Source organism: Castor canadensis, chromosome 4 (assembly GCF_047511655.1).
Source record: "Castor canadensis chromosome 4, mCasCan1.hap1v2, whole genome shotgun sequence".
Taxonomy (NCBI): domain Eukaryota; kingdom Metazoa; phylum Chordata; class Mammalia; order Rodentia; family Castoridae; genus Castor; species Castor canadensis.
Genome location: NC_133389.1, coordinates 19,784,072 through 19,806,680, shown reverse-complemented (window position 1 = coordinate 19,806,680; position 22,609 = coordinate 19,784,072). Strand labels below are relative to the sequence as shown.

General features: G+C 39.9%; 1 protein-coding gene and 1 pseudogene across 6 annotated transcripts in view; one reads left to right on the top strand and one right to left on the bottom strand.

Annotated features, from left to right (window-relative positions):
• Positions 1-246: 246 nt before the first annotated feature.
• The window catches only part of Fech (ferrochelatase), a 30,757-nt gene continuing 8,394 nt past the window's right edge, over positions 247-22,609 (bottom strand). For 2 of the 6 annotated variants that reach the window (XM_020170519.2, XM_020170514.2), the window contains 9 exons: positions 20,706-20,828; positions 19,340-19,488; positions 13,794-13,928; positions 11,092-11,198; positions 7,776-7,874; positions 4,695-4,802; positions 4,111-4,275; positions 1,135-1,194; positions 247-691 (listed from right to left, as the gene is read on the bottom strand). In XM_020170519.2, coding sequence (XP_020026108.2) covers positions 557-691; positions 1,135-1,194; positions 4,111-4,275; positions 4,695-4,802; positions 7,776-7,874; positions 11,092-11,198; positions 13,794-13,928; positions 19,340-19,488; positions 20,706-20,828 — 1,081 coding nt within the window. In that variant the 3' untranslated portion in view covers positions 247-556. The remainder of the gene's footprint in view (positions 692-1,134; positions 1,195-4,110; positions 4,276-4,694; positions 4,803-7,775; positions 7,875-11,091; positions 11,199-13,793; positions 13,929-19,339; positions 19,489-20,705; positions 20,829-22,609) is intronic. The other 4 variants (XM_020170518.2, XM_020170515.2, XM_074069750.1 and 1 more) reach the window with 3 other exon arrangements.
• On the top strand, positions 2,629-2,729 carry LOC141422843 (U6 spliceosomal RNA; annotated as a pseudogene).

Below are 22,609 nucleotides of genomic sequence, written 5' to 3'. Positions count from 1 at the left end.
TGTGTGTGTGTGTTGCTGGGGGTCAAACACAGGGCTTTGTGCACACTGGGCAAGCACTCTAGCACTAAGCCATACCCTCAGCCAGTATTTCTTTTTCCAATTAAATTTCATAAACTCAACTATATCTATTCAAGAAACTTTATGCAGGAGGCTATAAACAGGTCTCACTCACCCTCACCTGACAGCCCACAGCAGACTCTAACCTTTCAGGAGGTTTCTTTTGGGCAATAAAAACAAAAATCTGTATTTAAAGTAGGCATGTGTTTTATAAGATAAAATTTTAAAACACATTTTCTGAATGTCCAACTGGACATTCCCAGCTAGTAAATTTACCCAGAGAGAAAGACTGCAAATGCTTGCTGTATAGGTATATGCAAACAGAAATTCCTCAGTAAGGATGTCAGAGTCCATTCTTTAAGAAATCACTCAGTCTGTACCTAACAGCTGTGCACAGACTAACTCAGCTTCCTTCCTCCATCTTTAAGTTGCATCCTCCTCCACACTGGGGCATCTGGAGGTTGGGCATTTGCCTAATCCCACGGGTCCTTGGGCGGGGTCACAGCTGCTGGCTGGTGAAGAAGGATTTAGTCTCCCTGCAGACAGGATTTACGCAGAGTGGACAGCTCAGAGTCAACTGCTTGGAGCATAGTTTGTTTGACTGGATGTGTGAGTGCACCAAATCAGCAAGGGCCTGCAAGACACACAAGGAGCACAGAGCCATCAGAAGCCAGAAGTCATCTGGTCCCACAAGTCTGCCCAGACAATCACTCTGGCTTAGGGTTCCTTTTGTGAAGCTCTTGAACTGAATTCTACAATATCTTCCTTCCCTGAGCATCTTCAGCTTAGGCAAAGTTAAAACAGTGATTTTAGGAAATGAATTCTCTTACCCCACCCACTCCACCTTTTGTCTGGAAAGCAGATATTAAAGTAGACATAGTTATAGGTGGATAGAAATAAGAAAATTGGGGCTACCGAAAGGAAAAAGGAGGGAGCCGATAAGGAATTCGATCTTATTTTTGTAATTAATTGGAACTCCAAATGTACTAATATGTGAGAAAACCAATATTCTGCAAGAGTTTCTCAGAGGATTACTCCCCGGTATGTTCTACTAAAATGGTTGTAACACTCAGATACCTTAGAGAACAATGGATTTCCATTAAGAGACTCCGCTCTTCTGATGTTTTCAACTCCACACTGAATCAAATGAGAAAAGGGAGGAAAAAAACACAGACAGACTTTATTTTCCTTTTTTTTTTTTAAAGAAACTGAGTGCTACAAAACAAATAATAAACGAATAGATTCATGTATACAACTCACAGTGTGACCTTGTATGTTCACAGATTGCTCATAAATGACAGTTATGGAATGGGTCTGTGGGTTGATTCTGTTACCATAAATTGCTCTTCAATTTCTATGTCCTTACCCCACCCCATTACCTTCCCACAGGTAGTTTGTTTCCAAACCATGCTTGAGGTTACCCTTGATGGAATTCTCAAGTAATTTAAATCTGCCTTCTTATCATTCTTTTTTTCAATTCTACATTTCTAATGCATACCCTTATAGACTCTACCTAAGCAGAATGTTGGTTTAATTAAGTAAAATTTTGGACTTACTTTGATCCCAAGTGCCGAAATGAAGGAAATTAATTTATGGGCTCTAAAATGAACATTGGATCTAGCTTGGGTCCAATGCAGAGTTTTGTTTTTAAATACATTCTTCTGGAGAAAAATCTAAGGAAAAAAAATCTGAAGATTTTTTCAGATTCAGTACCACCTTCTTCCTTGCTCCAAAAACATCCAGTTAATTATCCCCAAGTAACTGAAAACATCTGCTTATGATTTACTCAGGTAGGTAGGGTCCTCTCTTCCCCTTCCTGCTGAGAGCTTATTGGTTGACTTATCTTTCAGTTGGTATTAACATCGGGAGATGACATGGGAAACACCTTGAGAAACAGCAAACACCTAGACCCCAACTGAGGCTATATTCTAAAATTTTACAAAATGTCAATTGCAGCCAGGTGTGGTGGTGCATACCAGCTACACAAGAGGTGGAGACAGGAGGATCTTAAGTTGGAGGCCAGCTGGGCAAAGTTGGCGAGACTCTGTCTTAAAAACAAAACAAAAATACAAGGGCTTGGTGTGGTTCAAATGGTAGCCTGCTTACTTAGCACGTACAAAGCCCTGGGTTCAATCCCCAATGCTACAAAACAGATAGACAAACAAAAAACAAAGTCAGTGGCAGCAGAACAACCAGTGCCGGTGGAGGGCATCCTCCCACACTGCTGATGGGAGTCAATGGATATGCTTCTGAGAATAAGCTAGAAAAACATGTCAACACTGAAATGCCTTTCCAGGAACTTGCCCTCAGAAAATAATTGGAAAAATGAAAATATTTATTATAGAGTGGTCTATGACAGTGAAAATCAAAAATGCCTTAAATGTCTACTGATCAGAGATTTGTTAATAAGTAACTACATAATCTAAATATATTTACCTACTTGGATCCAAAATATATTTTTAAGAAAGAAAAAAGAGATTACAAAAAATAAAATGTCATTTTTGTTAAACAAGTACAATCTTATTTTTACTAAAATACACATATATTTAGAAGAAAATGGGTCCTATGCTTGTGCTGACAGCACATATACTAAAACTTAAATGATATAGAGAAGATTAGCAAAGCCTCCATACAAGGATGAAGGACAGGTTTGTGAAGCATTCCATATTTTTTTTAAAAAAGAAAACAGACCTATTTTTAATCAAAATATTAAAAGCTGTTCTCCTGGGGAGCAAGATTAAGAAAGTACTCTACTCTCTATGCTATGCTTCTCTGTACTGTCTGAGATTGTTATTATTTTTATTATCAAATAGCAATAGTCATTTCTATTTTGGGAAAAAAATTAAGCTTTTTAAAGTTAGCTCTTTTAAACGTTCTTTTAAACATTCTCCCGTCAAAATAATGACAGGTGGTTTTCTTTATTCTTATTTATAAGGACTGATTCTCTATAAGTCACTGATAATCCCTTTGATTAGTAAATAATGACCTTGGCCTAAGAATATGAATAAATGTAAAGTCTCATTCAATACACAAAAACTCATTTTCAAACCCTGAAATCAACTATATTTCCACTGAAGTCTTTTTTAGCAAGTTTACAATTAGCCAAGGTTCACAGCAGGGATTCAGATGCATCGTTAAATGAAACCCGTAAACAATGCTGAAATCTCATTTTTTCCAATTACAACTTTTCATAACTACTGACAAGCAAATGTAGGCATTCCCTAGTCATTGGTGTTTGACTGATGACCAGCAAAACACACAAATAACAGGGGGCCAGGGGCTGGTTCAAGTTCTGCCCTACCCAATCTCTACTCTGCCCCACACCTGCCACCCAGTCCCAGAGAGGGTGCAGTGTTCTGTGGCCAGGCTTCCATCAATCATACATGCATGGGATGACAGGCGCTCTGGCAGAAGACAGAAGGAAAAAGGGCTGATTTCTGAGGGAACTGCACTTCCCTCAGAAACACAGCTGTAAATTGGATGAGGGTTTCAGGCAGCTCTCAGAAGCCAGGAGATAGGTGAGCAATAGTTTTTCTCTACCCTGAACAACAATTCACATCCATCTTACATTACAAGACACCAAGGTTGGTATTTGTTATTTCAGTAATCAGATTGATTACAACATGGTAGCAAACAGCTAATTAAGTGAGTGCATAAAAGAGGTCAGGGAAATTACAACACATACTGCTTCTGTGTTTGTTCTGTGCTCTTCTCTGAAACAGCAGTGGCTCCTAAATGCCTCAAAACTCAACCAGAAGTAGCATAACACAAGAAAAGGACTCCAATGTATTAGATGTGTCCTTATTCCATAAGAATAACAAACATTTCTCCCTTAGAGCTGATGAGATGTACAATTCTCCCACTGCTGACATGGAGCTAACTTGACAGCTGGGATTATTATTCAGACTGTGTATTATTTAAATCAATGAGGACACAGTAATACAAACACACAAAATAAACAATGCTTTGACTGGCACAATTAGATAGTTACAGACAAAGTTTCCTTTTAAAACAAATCATGATGGGATTAATAAGCCAGATGGGGGCACTTACCTCCTTGGCTAACACTTGGGAGTACTCGATATCCAGTTCGTACAGTGTTTCGATGTGATCACTGGTAAATGCTATTGGAACCAGAAGGATATTCTTCCTCCCCCTCTCACAGAGTCCTTTGATGGCCTCATCTGTTTGAGGACCCAACCAGGGTACTGGACCAACCTATGGGAAAGGATGATGAACACGTAAACGGAACATTTCTCTTGATGCAGCTGTAGGACACAACCTTCCCCTGCCCTGAGCATACACCTGCCCATCAGGGACAAGAGCCACACTTACACCTGCTTAAATGATTTATGGTACTACCACGTCAAAGACTGAATTCTTCTAGATGTTAGCCCAATATAAATAACAATTTGTCATTATTACTAAAAATAAAATATTAAACCAATGAAACTCTATTGGTCACATGATTTCCTCTTCTATCTTTCTTGCCTACAGAATTCTTTCTGCCCATGTTGAGCAATCAGGTTACAAAACAGTCTGTCTGTGAAAGAGTCAAATCTAACCATTTCATAACTAAGTTCTAAAATAGATGTTGCTCAAGAGCCAAGGGCCCCAAATATATGGAAGCCACTGACCTTGGACTGCCAAACCAGTCGGTAGGGGTTGGAGTAACCCAGCCTCTCCATCACTTTGTGGACAGTGGCGCCTACCTCCTGAGGATAAGGGTCCCCTCTGTTGACCACCTGCAGCAGAGAAAAAAAATGGCATTCAGTCACCAACAATGTAAAGGGCTCCATGAGCCTCAAATCATGTGGTGACATGGTGTGAGCCCTGGACCAAAGTCTTCCTTTCTGTCTGCTGACACTTTAATCTGAGGAGTCCTGGATCTTCCTTGGTTCCATTTCTACTTTAGCCAAAAAGAACACTGCACTCCTAATTCTATGCTCCATGTTATTGGGGGCAGGGGTAGACAAGGCCTGACTAAGGAAGAAGGTTCTCTTTTTTCCCCCTTTCTGAGAATGGGAAATGACACAAAAAAGCTGGGCAAAAGAGTTAACCTGGGATGGGGATGTCTACTTTGGTAATCATGTGAGTGGTTGATTTGTAAGCAGGAATGACCAATGTATAGAACTGCTGAGTTTTTAGTAAACACTAGTGGAACAAAAGGAGGAAAGAAGCAATTCATGGTTCAGACTACAGGTGCCTCAGGAATGTGAGCTGCTCCTTCTACTCCTTTTTCTTTTTCCACAGTAATGGATGGTAGGCAAGTGCTTTATGCAGAGCAAATGTTTGGGACATGTTCCTGACAGAATAGCCTGTTAATACCTGTGAAAATGTTCAGGACAAATTTTAACTGCTTTAATATTTCATTGTGTACTGACTCCCTAACACCTTTACCCCACTGTATTTATTTATTTATTTATTTTGGTGGTGCTGGGGTTTGAACTCAGGGCTTCACACTTGCTAGATAGGTATACAACTTCTTGAGCCACACCTCCAGCCCATAATCTACCATCCTATATTCTTTATGCATTATACTTAATATCTTTTCCAGCTACTCTCCAGGGACAAAGTTTTTGTCTGTTTTCTTCACTTTCATATCCTATATGAAAGTACCTAGAATATAATAAGGTGCTTGATGAATACTGAATTGTCGAAATGAAACACTAAAACAACTATTTTATGTTGTTACTCATGGTTAGATATCTTAAATGCATAAACATAGAAGGAAATATAAAGCTGCCACTGGGATGGTACAGTAATGATTGCCATAGGCAATCATCAGGGATGCTAAAATTAGTGGCAAAAATCAGGAAGAACAAAATGTTTGTATAGTTTCAAAGTATCTCCTCCAAGATATTTTTAATTACAAAGAGAAAAACAGTAGCTTTACAATGGAAAAACCCGTCAGAAACCACCTGAAACAAATGGCTAATGATCACGTCACCAGTGGAAAAAATACTGACACCCTGGGCCCCCTGATCTAATATGCTGAGAAGGCTGTTCTTGACAATACTGTGTTCTTCCCAATAACACATAACTACAGTCTGATGATGAGAAAACACCAGACAAATCCAAATGGAGAGACATGCCACAAAAGAAATACAGTTCTACAAAATAACTCCTTGAAATATCAAGGTGACGAAAAAGCAAAACCATAGATTGAAGGATTCTGAGGAGATGTGACAACTAAATGCAGTGTGGGATGCTGATTGGATCCTGGAACTGAAAAAGAATGTTTGTGGAAAAACAGATGAAATCTGAATAGTTTGGAGTTTAGTTAATAGTATCAGTGCTCATTTCTTAGTTTTGGCAACTGTATCATAACTGTAAGACGCTGGTATTAGAGGAAGCTGGTGAGGAGCATAAGGAATGCTCTGCAATCTTATTCACTTTCTTGTAAGTCTAAAAATTATTTCAAAATAAAAGTTTAAAAAGTCATCAGAAGCAACTGTTGGAAAAAAGAGAGTTTACTTAATCAGTGTTCTTTCTGGACCACCCTAGCTCCTTCCCTACCCTGCCTTATCTCCTGACTGCATGGCAATCCTCAGTCCCACAAGGCCTCCTGGAAGCAGCATGCTCATGCCTGCAGAATGGACAAGGCGTGAAGCTGGGGGTGCAAAGCGGCAAGGCAGCATCTGGAAATGTTCCTATGTAAATGTTCTCTTCCTTCCCTCATCGAGAATTTCCCTCTGGCGCCTTGGGTCTCATCACACATAGGATGGACATGCAAAGAGGATTTGCGTAACACCAGAAAAGAGAATATGATTCTTTGAAAATGAAACAGGTAGGCTTCCAGCAGGAGAAATTTATCTCCAGAACCACCTACTGCTGAAGCAGCAACTGCGTTCCTTAGTTGAAGTGTAGGAGATGGAAAGCTGCACAGGGCTTGATTCTGGTGACCACTAGGTGGCAGTAAGGAGCTGCGAGCAGAGGGGCCCCCATTCTGAGGCACACTCCATTAAATGCGTAGTTCAAATTGAATCACACTTAAGAAAGTGTGACTCTCCCTCTCTCTGGCTCGGAAGGCAAGGTTTTTAGGGCACAATTCTGATGAAAGCCTTTTTATATGCCATAAAGTGCTTTGGCATGATCTTTCTCATTTCTAGAAATGGAATAGCCATGGCACAATGGCAGTATTTTAATGAACAACCTGGTGTAATGTGATGAACTGAGGAACAACTGGATCACAAGCTGATATGTTGGACATATTCTCTGTGGTGGTCCCTAATATTAGCAAATCGGGATCTGTTATTGCTTCCTGGCATTCAAATGGTAACTATCAAGTTATTATTATTATTATTATTATTATTATTATTATTGAGGACAGAAGAATTAGGATTGCGAGCATTGGTCTGAGTGGAGGCTGGCTCTACTACCCAGCACACCAAAACATCAGGTCGAGCTCCTTCAACAGTACAAGGAAAAGCAGATTTCTTTTAGCTACCCTACTTGTTAGAAACTCTTTTTTCTGATTATAACTTTCAGTTATTTTAAAGATGGTTATTAAGACAAGGTCTATTTATAAATTTTATAATTTGAATTAATTGTTATGAGGTTTCAAGAAATATAGGTTAGTACCAAGTTAAGATTGGGACTTTAGAGTTCATTCTTGCACTGGGCTTAGGATAAAATAGGTCTGGGTACATTTCACACATCTAGAAAATGAAACAACTACTCTACCAGCAGGTCACCCAACTAACATTCTTACTTACAGACATTGGCAGTGAGTGAGCAGAAAACAGAATGACCACTTCGCTTTTCTTCTCAAGTGGAAAACGGTCCAATTCTTTCAGAATGTGGTCAGCAAAGCACTGTGAGGATTCCAAGAAAGGAGAAGGGGAAGTGGGAAGAAAGAAATGGAAGGAGCAAACTTATTTCACAAATGAGAGATATCCCAAAAATCTCAGAGCAATTCTCAAAAAACAGAATTCTCTGTTTAAAAAAATTGCAAACAGTACAGTCTCTTTGCTTTGGTTCATCATCAAAATGGATCATAACGGTTTCAGGGGCCTAGGGAATTTGATGGGAAACTTCTAAAGCTCACTAATGGCTCACTGCAAATGAAGGCTGTGGGTCTGCTTCCCCTCGGGAAGAACAGGGCACACTTCCAGATGGAAAGGAAACACAGATGGGAAGGAGAAGTCATTTTAAGACCTCTCATTTGCTCCGTTAGCAGGAAAACAGCTTACAGGGTCTTTCTAAATCTTCCTTACTTTGGCTTTCAGGCATATCACATTAAAATACATTAGCCAGAAATAGAGAAATAAGAAAATACTCTTCTATTTTTATGACATCTTTCCCTGAGAGTCCAGAATTCTCACTGAAGCAGTCTTCCTCCTGACCTTCCTAATGACAGATAGGCTGTACAACCCCATTAAAGGCACAGAGGGGGAAAAGATGTGGGGGGTATGGGGGCCATCTTGCCACATCTGTGAAGTTGGGCTAGACCTCAGGCCCTGCTGCCTCCAAACCTCTGTCCACCAGACTGGTTCACTCCCTTGGTGTAGTTAGCACTTCTCAACACACATCCATAGGTGCTGAAATGCCAGATCTGAAGAGGCTTTCTTTCATCTCACACTTTAATCATTTTTTGTCACTTAACTTATAAAGAAAATGCTACAAAGGATAATAATGAGTCAACTGACAAAACTGGAAAATGAACAGAAATTGGATAAAAGTTGAGAATATCAGTGTTAAATTTACTATTAAGGGACATGAGTAAATTGTATTCATGTAAGAGAACAGCTCCTATCTTAAGAAATACACTGTCAAGTATTCAGGTCTAAAAGGTAGTGATGTATATACAACCTGCTCTCAAATGGTTCATGTGTATATGAATATGTATAAATATGTATATATATCAGACATACAGATATACATACACACACAGACCATGAAAATGACAAAATAAGAAGTAATGTTAATAATACGTGAATATTGGTAAAGTACAAATGAAAGCTCCCTATACCATTCTTAATATTGTAATTTTTCTGTATGTCTGAAATTATTTCCAAATAAAAAGATTTTTTTTTAAATTGTAAAAGACAATTTACCAGAACAATACAAATTTTCACCTTTTGATCTTTTGATAAATAAGTGGTCAGCCAATATTATGGGATGTGCAAACTCTTCTCTAATAAATACTAAGGTATTATTAATCATTCCAGAATTTTCAAAATTTGGTAAATAAATTCCCTAAGTCAGAATTTATAATTTACCTATAGGATAAATGTGACAATATTTGATACAAACCAAAGCTATTATTTCTGGCGTTCTCTGCATGTTGGGAAACTAAGAATGCTCAGAAAGGATCACGTTTAAGGAGGCCTCCGAGGACTTGAGGAGCCCGGGATATACACTGACTGTAATTACTCCAACAGCTAGCTGAACAGCCATATGAGAGAATAGTAATTTACTACCCGTAACAAGTAGAAATGCAGCATAAGAAAAATACTTTTAGTTTTAAACTCTGATTTCTGTTGAGTTCAAGTTTTGAATTCAAGTTGAGGTTTAGTTTTGATTTTTCATATCCAAAAAATTTCCTATCTTATCCAGAGTTCATTCAGGGTTGTTGGCTTTTCCTTTTCTCAGCTTGCAAAACTGCAAGTACACCATTCGTTCCGGCTTGCCACAGTGCCTAAGCCACCTTGCAAACTGGGGTGCCACAAGCAGAAGTGCTACCTAAGTCCCCTAAAACCCATCTGCGGGCTTGTCTGCGCGGCCCGGTGCAGAATGAAAGAGCCCGGCGCCTCTCCGAGCCTTCAATCACACATCCAGGAGGGCGGATAAACGCCTCTAAAATTCCCTTTCATTTCATGAACACAGACTTCCTCAGTTAAGAGGCCTTGCCATCTTTCTGCTTCCCCCTTTTCAAAGGGCTGAATTTTAATGCAAATCTAATTACTCCCTGCATCAGGGCAGGCAGATGCTGTGCAGATCCCTCGGTTCCCTGCACATGTCCACGGACCTGAGCAGCCCGGCTTCCCAACAAGACTCCCAGCGGCTGACAGAGGACGGCCAAGGCTGGGCCCAGGAGCACAGCAAACGGCGGGGCAGGGCCACCGACACCCATTCCCAGGGGAGTTCCTCCTTTTCACTGTTCACTTAAAACGAGGTGAAGGCTCGCGTCAACCCTTCACCCGCCGACAGGAGGCTGTCTGCTCTGGGGAGAGCCGGGCGGACTTTAATGACGGCTAGCACCCTCTAGTGGTCACAGACAGTAACTGCCCCAAGCTTTCACAGAAGCAACGGGGTATTTTGTCAGAGAATGTTCAAAGAATAAAAAATAAACTGGATAAAATCGAAGTCACTTCATATTTCTCCCACCTAAAATAACTCAAAAGCAGAAACTTCTACTGAATAAAAAAACCTATGTGCACCACAGAACGATATTTCACTACACGCTCATAATTGAAATGAAAAAAATAACACCAATTCAAAGCCATTGGTTCACGAATTATAGTTTTAACTAATTCCCTTAAAATCAGCTAATATATTTATTAATATAAATATTATAAAAATGAGCTATACTGGAGAAATGTGTAACTCCTTTTAATATATGAAGCGTTCCCCACTGAGATATTACATTTATTTTCATATCTCAGAACACATGGCTATACTGCCTTTACATTTTAGTAATCTTTTGACATCTTAAAGGATTTAGGAAATAGAGGGTTTACATAATCTGTCAGTCATTCAGTCTCTGAATGTAAATTAGCTGAGACACCAAGTACTATTTTTAACATTGTTCTGATCACTGCTTGGCACAAAACTCAAAATCTAATTTTGTTATGATTTGGAACCACATGAATCTGAAAAAAAGACAAGAGTGTAACCATTTTAAACTTTAATTTCATTTCCCTTTGCATAATAAACTAAGAACTGAATACTACTTAAAAAAACAAACTCCAGTATATAATTTAAGTGAGAACTGTAGGGCTCAGAAGGTCACTGCACACCAAGCAGGAAGAAGAATCTGAGTCACAGCATATATCAGGGTGACAGAGGATGCTGGCAGCTGAGGCTTACCTGGATGAGGAGGGGGTGTGTGGGCCACCTGTCAATAGTGCTCCACTTCATGGTAGGCTTCTTTCCCACCTCATTATAGTATCTATAAATGGCATTTAAGCTGCTGCCTGAAATATATGGGGGGGGGGAGAGGCACTTAATAGACACATTTTGATTATGGCAAAAATTAAAATGACTATAGTAAAGGCAGTAATTGTAAGTTCAAAGTAGGTAACTGCTTCTATTCAGAATCCCAGTCTAATTACAATCTTTTCAATACTCTAAAATGCATATAGATTTAACTAGCCTGCAAATGAAGATCACTAAAAAGCAATCAATTTCCACAGACTGTCAAAGATTATTGAGGCCATTTCTACTGAGAACGTGATGGCTGCAGGCTTATGAAATATAAGCAGCTGTTACTTGCAGGGATCAAGTCTTACAATTGAAAGCATATGGAAAAAAATTTCCCATTATGAAGGGAATCAGCCCCATTACAGAAAATGTAGGAGGTGAGGAAGAAAACAAGGAAAAGGGTTATTATCTCAGCACACTAATACAGTCATTGTTTTATTCTGGCATACTTGTTTTCAGGTATTTTTCTTTATAATTGTTTTGCTTTACAATGTTATACTGCTAGGATGGACATAATTCTGCATCTAGAGTATTCTGGACATTTTTGCTTCACATTACAAGATAAATATTTTCCATGTTACAATAAAAGCTTTGTAACTACTCTTTTAATGCTGTCATGATAAGGCAAGAAACCTACTGAGTTTCTACCAGCACTCTTTATTATTATCTGTTAAATGGACACCAAATCCTAACATGTAATGTAAAAAAAAAAACAAAACAAAACCTTGCATTTCTAAGTGAGAGATGAAAAATTGTAGCCTACAGGATGGCCTATGTTGACAACCCAAAGCAACATTTTCCTGGCTGAGGGAAACTAGTCTTGAGGCCAAACTAATACTATGAAGCCAATCCTGACAGAGGCCTCTTATTCAGTCTTCATACAGATTCTCATGCTTCCCATCTCCCATCTCCTGGGTTCTCTATCATAGAAACTAGGTTAACTAGGTTATCTAGGTTTCAAATTTAGGAGCCTAGTCAGGACAGAGCCATATTTTATCTCAAATGTATGCTTAGGCTGAGATTCAACTTTCAAATAACAAATGGGTTCAACTTTGATGAATGAATTATGAGAATCCAAACTGAGTCCAATCAAGGGTCAAAAATAATCTCTCTAGAAATCAAAGTAGTCATAATTCTAGTCACATCCAAACCACATTCTATAGGTAGATACCACTTTCAGATGTACAAAAGGCTTCTAAAAGCTGCATTAGTTCTCTTAGGTCACTCAAAAACATTCACTAAACTACCAGAAGTAATTAAGAAGGGGAAACTATAACAGAGACGGATGCTATGAGAGGTGCATAGAATATACTGGCTCTGGCATACCATGCCCGTCTAAAAGATGCTAGGGTACTCAAAGCATAAATGTTTCCAAAACGCTTTCACAGCTCAGAAGTGAAGATGTTCTGTCCTTACACATGGGAGGCACTACAGAGCATGCCCTGAAATTCTGAACACATAATAACAGCCAGCTGGGAAATGAAACATAAGGTCAATTCTTTGCCATAGAAATAAAGATCTTAATTTAATTTCCCTGCTTTTGAGAGCAGACATTTATGTGTTAAGGTATATTTGTAAGACAAAACAAAAATATAGATTAAAAATTCTAAGATCCAACCCACTCTCAGACATTATATTGCTAGATATCTTGAAGTTGTGGAAGTAGTTAATTTCCATTAGAAGTCACAATAAAACTTTTGTGGGGGGTATGAGAGCGCGAGCATTTGAACAGGTGCTCTGAATCAATCTTTAAGGCCTATGACAAGCTCTGAATGTTTCTTCCGGTAGCCTTTTGTTTCTCCTGATAGTTATATAAAGAGTAACACTGATATCTAAAAGCAATGTGCTGAAATGTGCTGAGCTCAATCCTGAAACAGAAGGCAAGCAAATGTATTTGTGGGTGACAGTAGAAGTTTTAGCTATGGCTGGAGGTGTGGTTCAAATGGTAGAGCACATGCCTACCAAGTGCAAAGTCTTGAGTTAAACCCCAGTACTGCCAAAAAAAAAATAGAAGCTTTACCTACGATTAACGATACAAAGCTTGCTACGCACTGATTATTCTCCACTTCAGTTAAAAACCAGGGGCAGAAAGCAGTTTGCAAAGGGAACCCCAGACTGGGTTTTAGTTCAAGCAATAATCAACCCATAACTGAATGAAGCACACACACATAAATATCAATGTTTCCCATATTTATGGGCTTCTTTGCTTTCAAAGTGAAAATATCTATGACCTTTACTATATTAATAAGAATATCAGGATAGACATAAAAATAAGGTTATGTTACAAACCTAGAAAGTGGTGTAAGGTTCATTACCAATCCATTACCCAAGTGCATTAAAGCACCAAACATGAACAGCCACTGCCTTCCATCCACCATTTGTAATTCTCCACTGACTGGCCAATAATTCAAGAAACAGATGAACCATGAGATTTCAAATGGACTGACCTGAACTCTCAAGTTTAAAGGAGACAGGCCACATTTGCCACTCAGATCACAAATGCTTTATCCTTTATTTGGCACTCATAGTCCCGGGGTTGCTTTACCAGGACTACGTCTACCTTCCCATTGTCAAAGAGTCGCCCTTACCCGTGGTAGAGCAGCTGTACTGTGGATACTGCGTGAAAGCAATGGCCCTTTCTAAGCCATCTCTCTCCATCTCTTCAATTGCTTCTTCTGTTAAAGGATGGACGTACCGGAATCCAATATAGTATTTGTGAGGAGCTATTAGGAAGCACAAGAAGGAGAAAGTATTAATCTTTATATAGATTTCTTGGAGTCACCAAACATAATGGAATGCCCAGAAGTTAACCTAATTTCCTAGAACACTGCTAATGTGGGCAAGTTTAGATCCTTGGATCTTGTCCATTCTTTAGCTTGTATGAGGACTTTATTCACTATTTTCTGGGATCAACACCCCACCCCCACACCTCTACTTACTTGGTTTTTAAAATTCAAGCATCTACTTCTTAATTCTCTGTTTTTGGCTCCGATAAGACAGGCTCAAGAGAAGGGAAGAAAAAGGTAGCACTTACTCTTAAAATATAACTTCTTCACCCAGTGAGGTGGTATACACTATAATCCCAGCACTTGGGAGGCAGAGGCAAGAGGGTCATAAGTTCGATGCCAGCCTGGGCTACATAACAAGACCTTGTCTCAGAAAACCACGGGTTGGCTGGATCTGGTGGTACACACCTATAGTCCCAGCAATTGGAAGGCAAAAGGAGGAGGATTGAAAATTTAAGACCAGCCTGGGGTATTCAGCAAATTCAAGCCAGTTGGGCTACACAGTGAGACCCTGTCTCAAAAAATAAAACAACAACAAAAATTAAAACAAGGGCTAGGAAGGCTGGGAACATGGCTCAGTGGTACAGTATTTGCCTTGTATGCTTGAGGCTCAGGTTCAATCCCTATTACTGAGAAGCAAAACAAAATAAAACAAACCATTATATAAAACAAGGGCTAGGGATATAGTTCAGAAGCAGAACACTTGCCTAGCAAAGCCCTGCGTTCAATCTTTACACCAATAAATAAATAAATAAATAAAAGTTAAAATTAAAAAAGAGTGTAACCTCTTCTTGCAAACATTGCACTATTTTTCTTACACTCCCCACTGTTCTAGATAAGAAAACAGAGATGTTGGACTGACCTGTCCAGCCACACCTGGAAGGAAGTCAAACTGGAATTGCAACCCCAAAGCCCAAGTTCCTTCCAAAGCCCTGCCTGTTCCCACCATCCACTTCCCTTAGACCCTGGACCATCTAGTTTATAAACAAATGCAAAAACTCTGAGACTCATGATAAAGTTAACTGACAACATAAAGCCACACTCAAGTTGCACCCAGCAAATAGGGTTTTAAGTAATTTTCTTGTCCCCCAACGGCCCAAGTCTGCTGGGTCTCTTTGTGTTCTTCCCTTTTCTCTTCTTTATCCTGCATTTTAAAGGCATCCACATCACATAATTTATCAGGCATTTAAAAAATCATAAAACTGAAAGCTTCCTGAAGCTACCTTATCCTACTTCCTTGCCTTTTCAAAAAATTACACAAAACAAATGCGTGAAATGTGTAGCATGATGCTTTTTAATTTGTAGCAGATCCTTAAAAGCAACTGAGGCCAATAGGAAAAGGGGACCAGGAACTACAGAAAAGGTTAGATCAAAAAGAATTAACCTAGAAGGTAACACGCATGCACAGGAAATTAATGTGAGTCAACTCCCTGTTTGGCTATCCTTATCTCAACCAGCAAAAACACTTGTTCCTTCCTATTATTGCTTATATTCTCTCTTCAACAAAATTAAAGATAAGGGCAAAATAGTTTCTGCTGGGTATTGAGGGGGTGGGGGGGAGAGGGAGGGGGTGGAGTGGGTGGTAAGGGAGGGGGTGGGGGCAGGGGGGAGAAATGACCCAAGCTTTGTATACACATATGAATAATAAAACAATAAAAAAATTTGTAGCAGATCGTGAACTCTGCCTGCAATGAATGATAAAAGCTCACATTTAGTGAATTTTTACCAGGTACTGTGCTAATGCCTTTCATGATTACCTTTTAAAATTTTTTTGGGGGGCAGACTGGGGTTTGAACTCAGGGCTTCACACTCACAAGGCAGGCACTCTTGGAAAGCAGGCACCCCACTGCGTGAGACACAACTCTAGTTCATTTTGCTCTGGAGATGGGGGTCTTACAAACTATTGCTCATTTATTTTGGAGACAGGGTCTCACAAGCTATTTGCCCAGGGCTGGCCTCAAACCACAATCTGCCAAGATCACAGAGGTCCTTGACCAGAAAGGGCTCAGGGAAGGAATGAACAGACGAGACAAAGGAAAGTACTCATTCACCCAGGAAGGGAATGACAAAACACATATTGAGAGGGCCAGAAGGCTGATGACCAACTGGAAAAATTTTATTTTTCTCAGCAAGCTTTATACAAAAGAGGAAGAGACTTAAACATCAAAAACACTCTGACCTGTTACAACCTTTCTGGTTTTGCCACTTTGCATTCTTACTGCCAGTGTCCTTGACTAAGTATAAACTTCTTTTCAGTCAAGGGAAACCACTCAGCGTTCCTTCCCACCGTGATAGAGACATGGTGCACCTGCAGATTCCGAACTTGTGGGAATGTTGCTAAGCCACAGTGACCTTGTCAGACTGTGGCTTTTGGTTCCCAACAACAATCCTTCCAATCTTGGCCTCCCAAATAGCTAGGATTACAGATATGCCCAGCTATCTTTGTTAATTTTCACCAGGACCCTAAGAGTGAATTTTGTTATCCTCCCTTTTGGAGATGTGGCTAAGTAAATTGCCTGAAGTTATATAGCCAGCAGGAGACCATCCATTCATGCTTTCCCCCAGCAATCCTGGAATGCTGAGCACTGTAGTAAGTTATTCAGAGGTAAGGAAGCTGCTGAGGAAAGTAGACTGTGAGTAAATAGCCCAAAGTCACTAAACAAAGTGATGAGCTACAGTCATCTATCAAGCAGGAGAAAGCCAAGATTTAACTTGCCTGCCTCAGAGGGCCCCAACATGGGCTACAGAGGATGATGGCTTGCCAAAGGACTATTGGTAGCCTGCCCACCAGGACCAGGACCCCATATGAGCTTCCAATACCCAGAGAAACCAAAAAAATTCCCCACAAGAAGTAACTGCCTGCCTCAGTGAAAACTAGCAGGCAAGCCCACTCTTTGAGGGAGTGGTGGGGCATGCTCACTGCTCTATGCCTCTGTACTGCACCTGACCTGTAGTTAGTGCCCACACAGATTTGATGGTTGGTTAGATAGATGAGGTCAGATGGGTGTGGGAATTAATGGATGAAAAGTGGGGGGATGAGTAAATGAATGGAACAAGAAAAAGAGGAAAGACAATTTTCTGCCATATTAGGAGTAAATTAGCAAGCCACTGAACTTATCCCCAAAGTTATAATAAAAAGTTATAATAAAAAATAGTGGACTTCTAAAAATAAGTTTCTAGAGGCAGAGTGCTTAATCATTGAATAGTTTAAAAAATCACTTCCACTAAAATTTCCACTACAAGTATGAAGTAGGTATTATTATTCCTTGACACTTATCAAAGCAGAGGATAGTTAATCCCAGAACCTACATGCCTATAACTTCCTGTCTTGGTACTACAAGGCCACACATTAAAATGATCAGACATTTGAACCAGACATGGTGGCGCACTCCTGTAAACCTAACTACTCTAGAAACAGACATAGGAAGACTGGGGTCCACGGCCAGTTGGGGCAAAAGTGTGAGACCCTATCTGAAAAGTAAGTAAAGCAAGAGAGGGGCTGGAGGTACGGCTCAAGTAGCAATGTACCTGCCTAGCAAGCACAAAACCCTGAGTTCTAAACCCTGTACCACCAAAGAAAAAAGAAAAAAATTCAGACCTTTGATAGTGAGACAGTAGATTAAACACAGGTCATTTCATGGGACTCCCAGCCAACCTGGAAGGCTGAGGCTACAGCTGGCCTGACTAGTTTAGACGATCAACAACCTCATCATCACAAAGACCATAGAGGTAGGAGAAGTGGGAAGGATGCCCTTCTGTCTGTTTTCCTTTCTTGAGTCTGAAATCTTTTTTTAGGGCTCTTTATGTTGATGGGTGCTATAATAATATATAAAACAAAACAAAAAAGCCACCTTCCCCCACTCTTCTTTCTACTAACAAATGGCATGTCTGACTCTTGCTAGACCTGTTATCATGATAAACTGTGAAGGATGGGAGAGCTGGTTCTCCACAGGTAGGGGTAAGTAGAGGGCAGCCAACTTTCTCTTTGCCAGCATTTAAAAAGATGCCCTGTGGCATGTGTAGCCCTGAAAGCAGGACACAGACCTAACATTCAGAAGCACAATCAAACAATTTTCCAAGTGAGATGATGTGTTAAGGGGCTAGATATCTGTGTCCTTTTAAGCGAGGGGGTAGGCAGCTTCTGAGAGCAATGCAAGGGGATACTCAATGATGCCTTCTCAGAGAAGAGGGACTCTCCTCTTGGTGCAGCACTACCAAGAACCCTCTGTGAGGGTTCCCACAGTATCACACTCCTGTCTTGGACCCTGAAACCCTAAAATGTAGTTGCCGCTTTTTGGCAGTACTGGGGTTTTGAACTCAGAGCCTCACACATGCAAGGCAGGCACTCTACCACTTGAGATACTCACCAGCCCTCTAAAATGCATTTGTAATGAATGCATTTCATGTGTGTGTCCTAACATGCACATTTTTTTTCAGTTTTAACATTTCTCATATTGGCTCATGCATTAATACCATACAAAAAAATGGTGAGTTCTGCAATCAAGTTGTGTCTTGGATGCGATTAGATGCAGGACTGGTGGTTCCTTTGTGCATTTGGTGTTTCATTCTGTGCATGGCAACTTTGGAGAGGTTCTCAGGGGGAGTTACCAGATGAGCACAGTCCTCTTTTTAGAGCCACATCCAATGTGGCTCTTCAATACTTTCCAACAAGGGTGGTGCTGAAAGCTGAAAGCAGCTGCTCAAAGTTGCTTAGTGTCTTGTGGTTTCAGTGACAGCCAGCCAGTTCTGCTCTGAATGCTGATCTGATTACTATGCAATCAGTAAGAAAAGGCCAATGCACCAATCCTGAAACAGTGATGTCCAGTGCAAAGATATGTGTATCTCCATTCATGGTATGTCACTTCTGCCTTACAATCTACCTGAAACTTCCTTTGGAAATGAAATTTTCAGTTTATTTATCTGTAACATAGGAAGTAATGGAAAAGCATCTATAGTCAAAGGCTAAGGTCACTCAGTTAAGTGACCATGTGTTATACAGAAACTCACAAATTGAGAGTTGCTAGTACATATAACAGCATTTGGCTGGGTTCTGGTCGCTCACACCTCTAATCCTAGCTATTCAGGAGGCAGAGATCAGGATTGGGGTTCAAAACCAACTCCAGGCAAATAGTTCACGAGACAGTATCTCGAAAATACTCAACACAAAAAAGGGCTGGTGGAGTGGCTCAAGTGGTAGAGCACCTCCTAGTGAGCATGAGGCCCTGAGTTCAAACCTCAGTACCGCCAAATGAACAGACAAAAAAATAGCATTTGGCACCTAGTACCATTTTGAATTTCCTAACTTTGAAAGAACAAAGCAAGCATTATGCAATAAATAAACACCACACCTGTGTCAGGGGACAACTCATCCAGTAGCTTCACCATGCCTTCTCCTTGCTTGCAAGTCCACATCTTGATGGGTGATCCACCTCCGATCCTGCGATACTGCTCTTGAATTTTGGGAGTTCGGCGTTTGGCAATGAATGGTGCCAGCTTGCTAAATCATTTAACATGTAGGTAAGTGGATTTTATTCCACTTTAGCAACCTCAGAAACACTTTCTACTCAATAAAAAAGAGATAAGCAAAACTTTAAGAACCTAACAAGATCAAGTCTTTAAAAGAGAAGCTTGAGGTCAATGACAACAGAGTACAGATAAGAGACCTAAAGCTAGATACCCACTAAGAAATATCTGCCTCTGTACTCTATAAATTGTTCTAGCAGCACATGCTGAAGATTCCAGACAGCAGACACTCATGCTGAAAATTCTGGGCCTGTGCTAGCTACAACCTTACATTCTGATTCTATATTTAAGGATAGAAAATACATAACACATACATTGCTCTTAATTTAACAAAATGAATCCTACCCATATAGACAGAGTTGCACATGTGGGCAAGGATGTATACAAAAATGTTCATTGCAACACTGGAAACAATTTAACTGTCCACCAGTAAAGCTCAAGTTAAATAAATTAAGGTATAAATACATAATACAATTCTAAACAGCCACGAAAGAATGAGACAGAGTTATATAAGCTGATATGAAGCAAACTACATTAAGTTAAAAAATAGCAAAGTGCCAAATAATGGGCATAAGGGCATTCACGTCTGCATAACAAAGTGGGGTATATGTGTGTATCTATCTACTCGGACATGCATGGACTACTTCTAGATGTAACAGTGCTTATCCCTTGTGGTTAACTGGGAGGCTAGAATTCAAGGAGAAAGAAACAGTATTATAAATACTTTTAGTATTTTGCTCATATACATGTATTACTTTTTCATTTCAAAACCTATTTTGAAAGCAAAAAGGAAAGAAGGAAGTAGGGAGAAAAGATTGAAACAGAACAGGAACAGTCCATATTCAAGTACAAATGAATAATAATCATTGCTTCCCTGAGTGTTAGTCAGCCGTTAAACGCCAAGTTACAAATATATCTTTAAAAATCTTTAAATGTACTTCAGCTCTGTCAAGACAACTATAATTTCCAGGGCTCTGGGGAGGAAAGAGCTCAAGGAGAATACTCACTAGCTGGCTCTCTCCCTGGCAATTCACCTTTTGCTTTCCAGCAGCAAAGAATGCTGTTGCTGTAATCACTGCCAGATAGCATTCAAACCACTTAAGTCCCTGAACTATAGAACTGAGCTACACCTAGGGCCAATGTATTGCATACATTATTTTGAAAAAGCACAGGTGTTCAGACATATCTTACTTTTGAATAGGAAGTGTCATGAGGTCTCGGTCCAAGAAGAGCCTCAGAAGGAAGTCGTGAACTTCTCCCAGAGTTTCAGGGCCTCCCATGTTTAGCATTAATATTCCAGTTTTTGGCTTCCTGCTTAAAATAAAATGCAGCAACTGATTTGTTGCAAAGCAAAAACCTCCAGACCTTTTTGTATTATCACAGGGCTACCTATTTAAGAATGCAGGAGGCCTCCATTTCCCCATTGTCCCAGCTCAGACTGATCTTCATCTTTTAGCTCCCTCCATGGACTCCACTGGGCTCAAAATGTTTCCATATTAACCTCCAAAAGCTCTGGAAGTCATCAGAAGACCTTGAACATAGACTTGGAACCAAAGGTCAGAGTCTAAGCAGGGTCACAGAGAATCTGGGCCCTTGTTTGTTCCCATGAAGGACAGCCATGTGACAGCAGTGATAGAAACTAAAGAATAAGGACTGTTTCTTTCATTCATTCTTCTTTTCTTTTTTTTTAAATTGAGATGTAGTTCACATACCATAAAATATATCATTGTAAGCTGAACAGTTAGTGGTTTGTACTTTATCTAGAACATTGTAAAACCATCACAACTGCTTAATGCCAGGGCATTTCTATATTCCCACAAATGAATGCTGGTATCCATTAAGACCACTCCCTGTTTCCTCTCCCCTCACCCCTGGCAACCAGTGATTTACTTTTGGGGTCTATGGATTTACCTTTCAGAGAAATGGAATCACCCAGTTGTGTGTGGTTTCACTTAGCATAAAATGTCCAAGAGTTATCCATGTTGTATCAAGAATCAATACTTCATTGCTTTTGATCACCAAATAATATTCCAATGTACTGCTATTCCCATCCCCCTCCTCCCCCCCACACACACTCACTCTTGATAAAGCAGCTGAGGAATAACCAACTAGAGGTTTATCTCAAACACCATTATTATGAATGCTTCCTAAACCTCCTGTATCAGACCACACCTCTGGCTACAACTAAACCAACCCTGCAGAAAGTAAGATAGTTCTCAATGTGTTCTAAAACTAATGATATCACAATGTCATCTTCATTGACAATTTTAAGCATTTAGCAATAACGTTAAGTAGCAGAGTGTGTCAAATTTATATAAGTAGAAGCCATGTTGTTGTTCAAACACACTGTAGATGAATGAGGTACAAATCTGAATTCTCAACTCACATTTTCAGAATAAGAACCAACTCATGGAGAAGGGAAAATGCACTACAATGAGGGCAGGGATATAGAGATTATAGGATTTAGGATTATAGAGATTAACTAAAATCACCTTTACATCATCATCATAGACCAGGGTTTCTCTCAACCTTAGCACTACTGACATTTTGGGCTGGATAATCCTGCCTTACAGAAGACTATCCTGTGCAATGTAGGATGTTCAGTAATGTCCATGGCTTCTCCGTATTACATGGCAATAGCACATGTTCCACCCAGGTGTGACAACCAAAACTGTGTCCAGACACTGCCAAATTTGTATTGTAAGGGGAAAATGTCCCTGTCCCCTTTTGAGAACCACTGTCTTAGAGAAAGAGAGCTTAATCCTCTTTTTACAAACCAAACAACTACACTGATGATGCCATTGTCATAGAACTTCTTCACCCAGAAGGCTATCACCAAAACATTCCTAAAAATTGCTACCTAAAAATTCCAGACGCGTCTCTTGGTAAAACTGTAATACTTCCTTAATCTTTCTACTTAGACCACCCATCTTCTGCTGAGATCCTGCCTTTCCCCTTCAAAATCTATGACCCACAATAAATTAAGTGCATTTTCCAATGGACTGCTGCCAGTTAACAGATTACTAGTTAAGCAACCCCAAGCTAAAAGACTTACCTAAACCCAGAGGGTATCAATGTGCAAACGGGATTTAGGA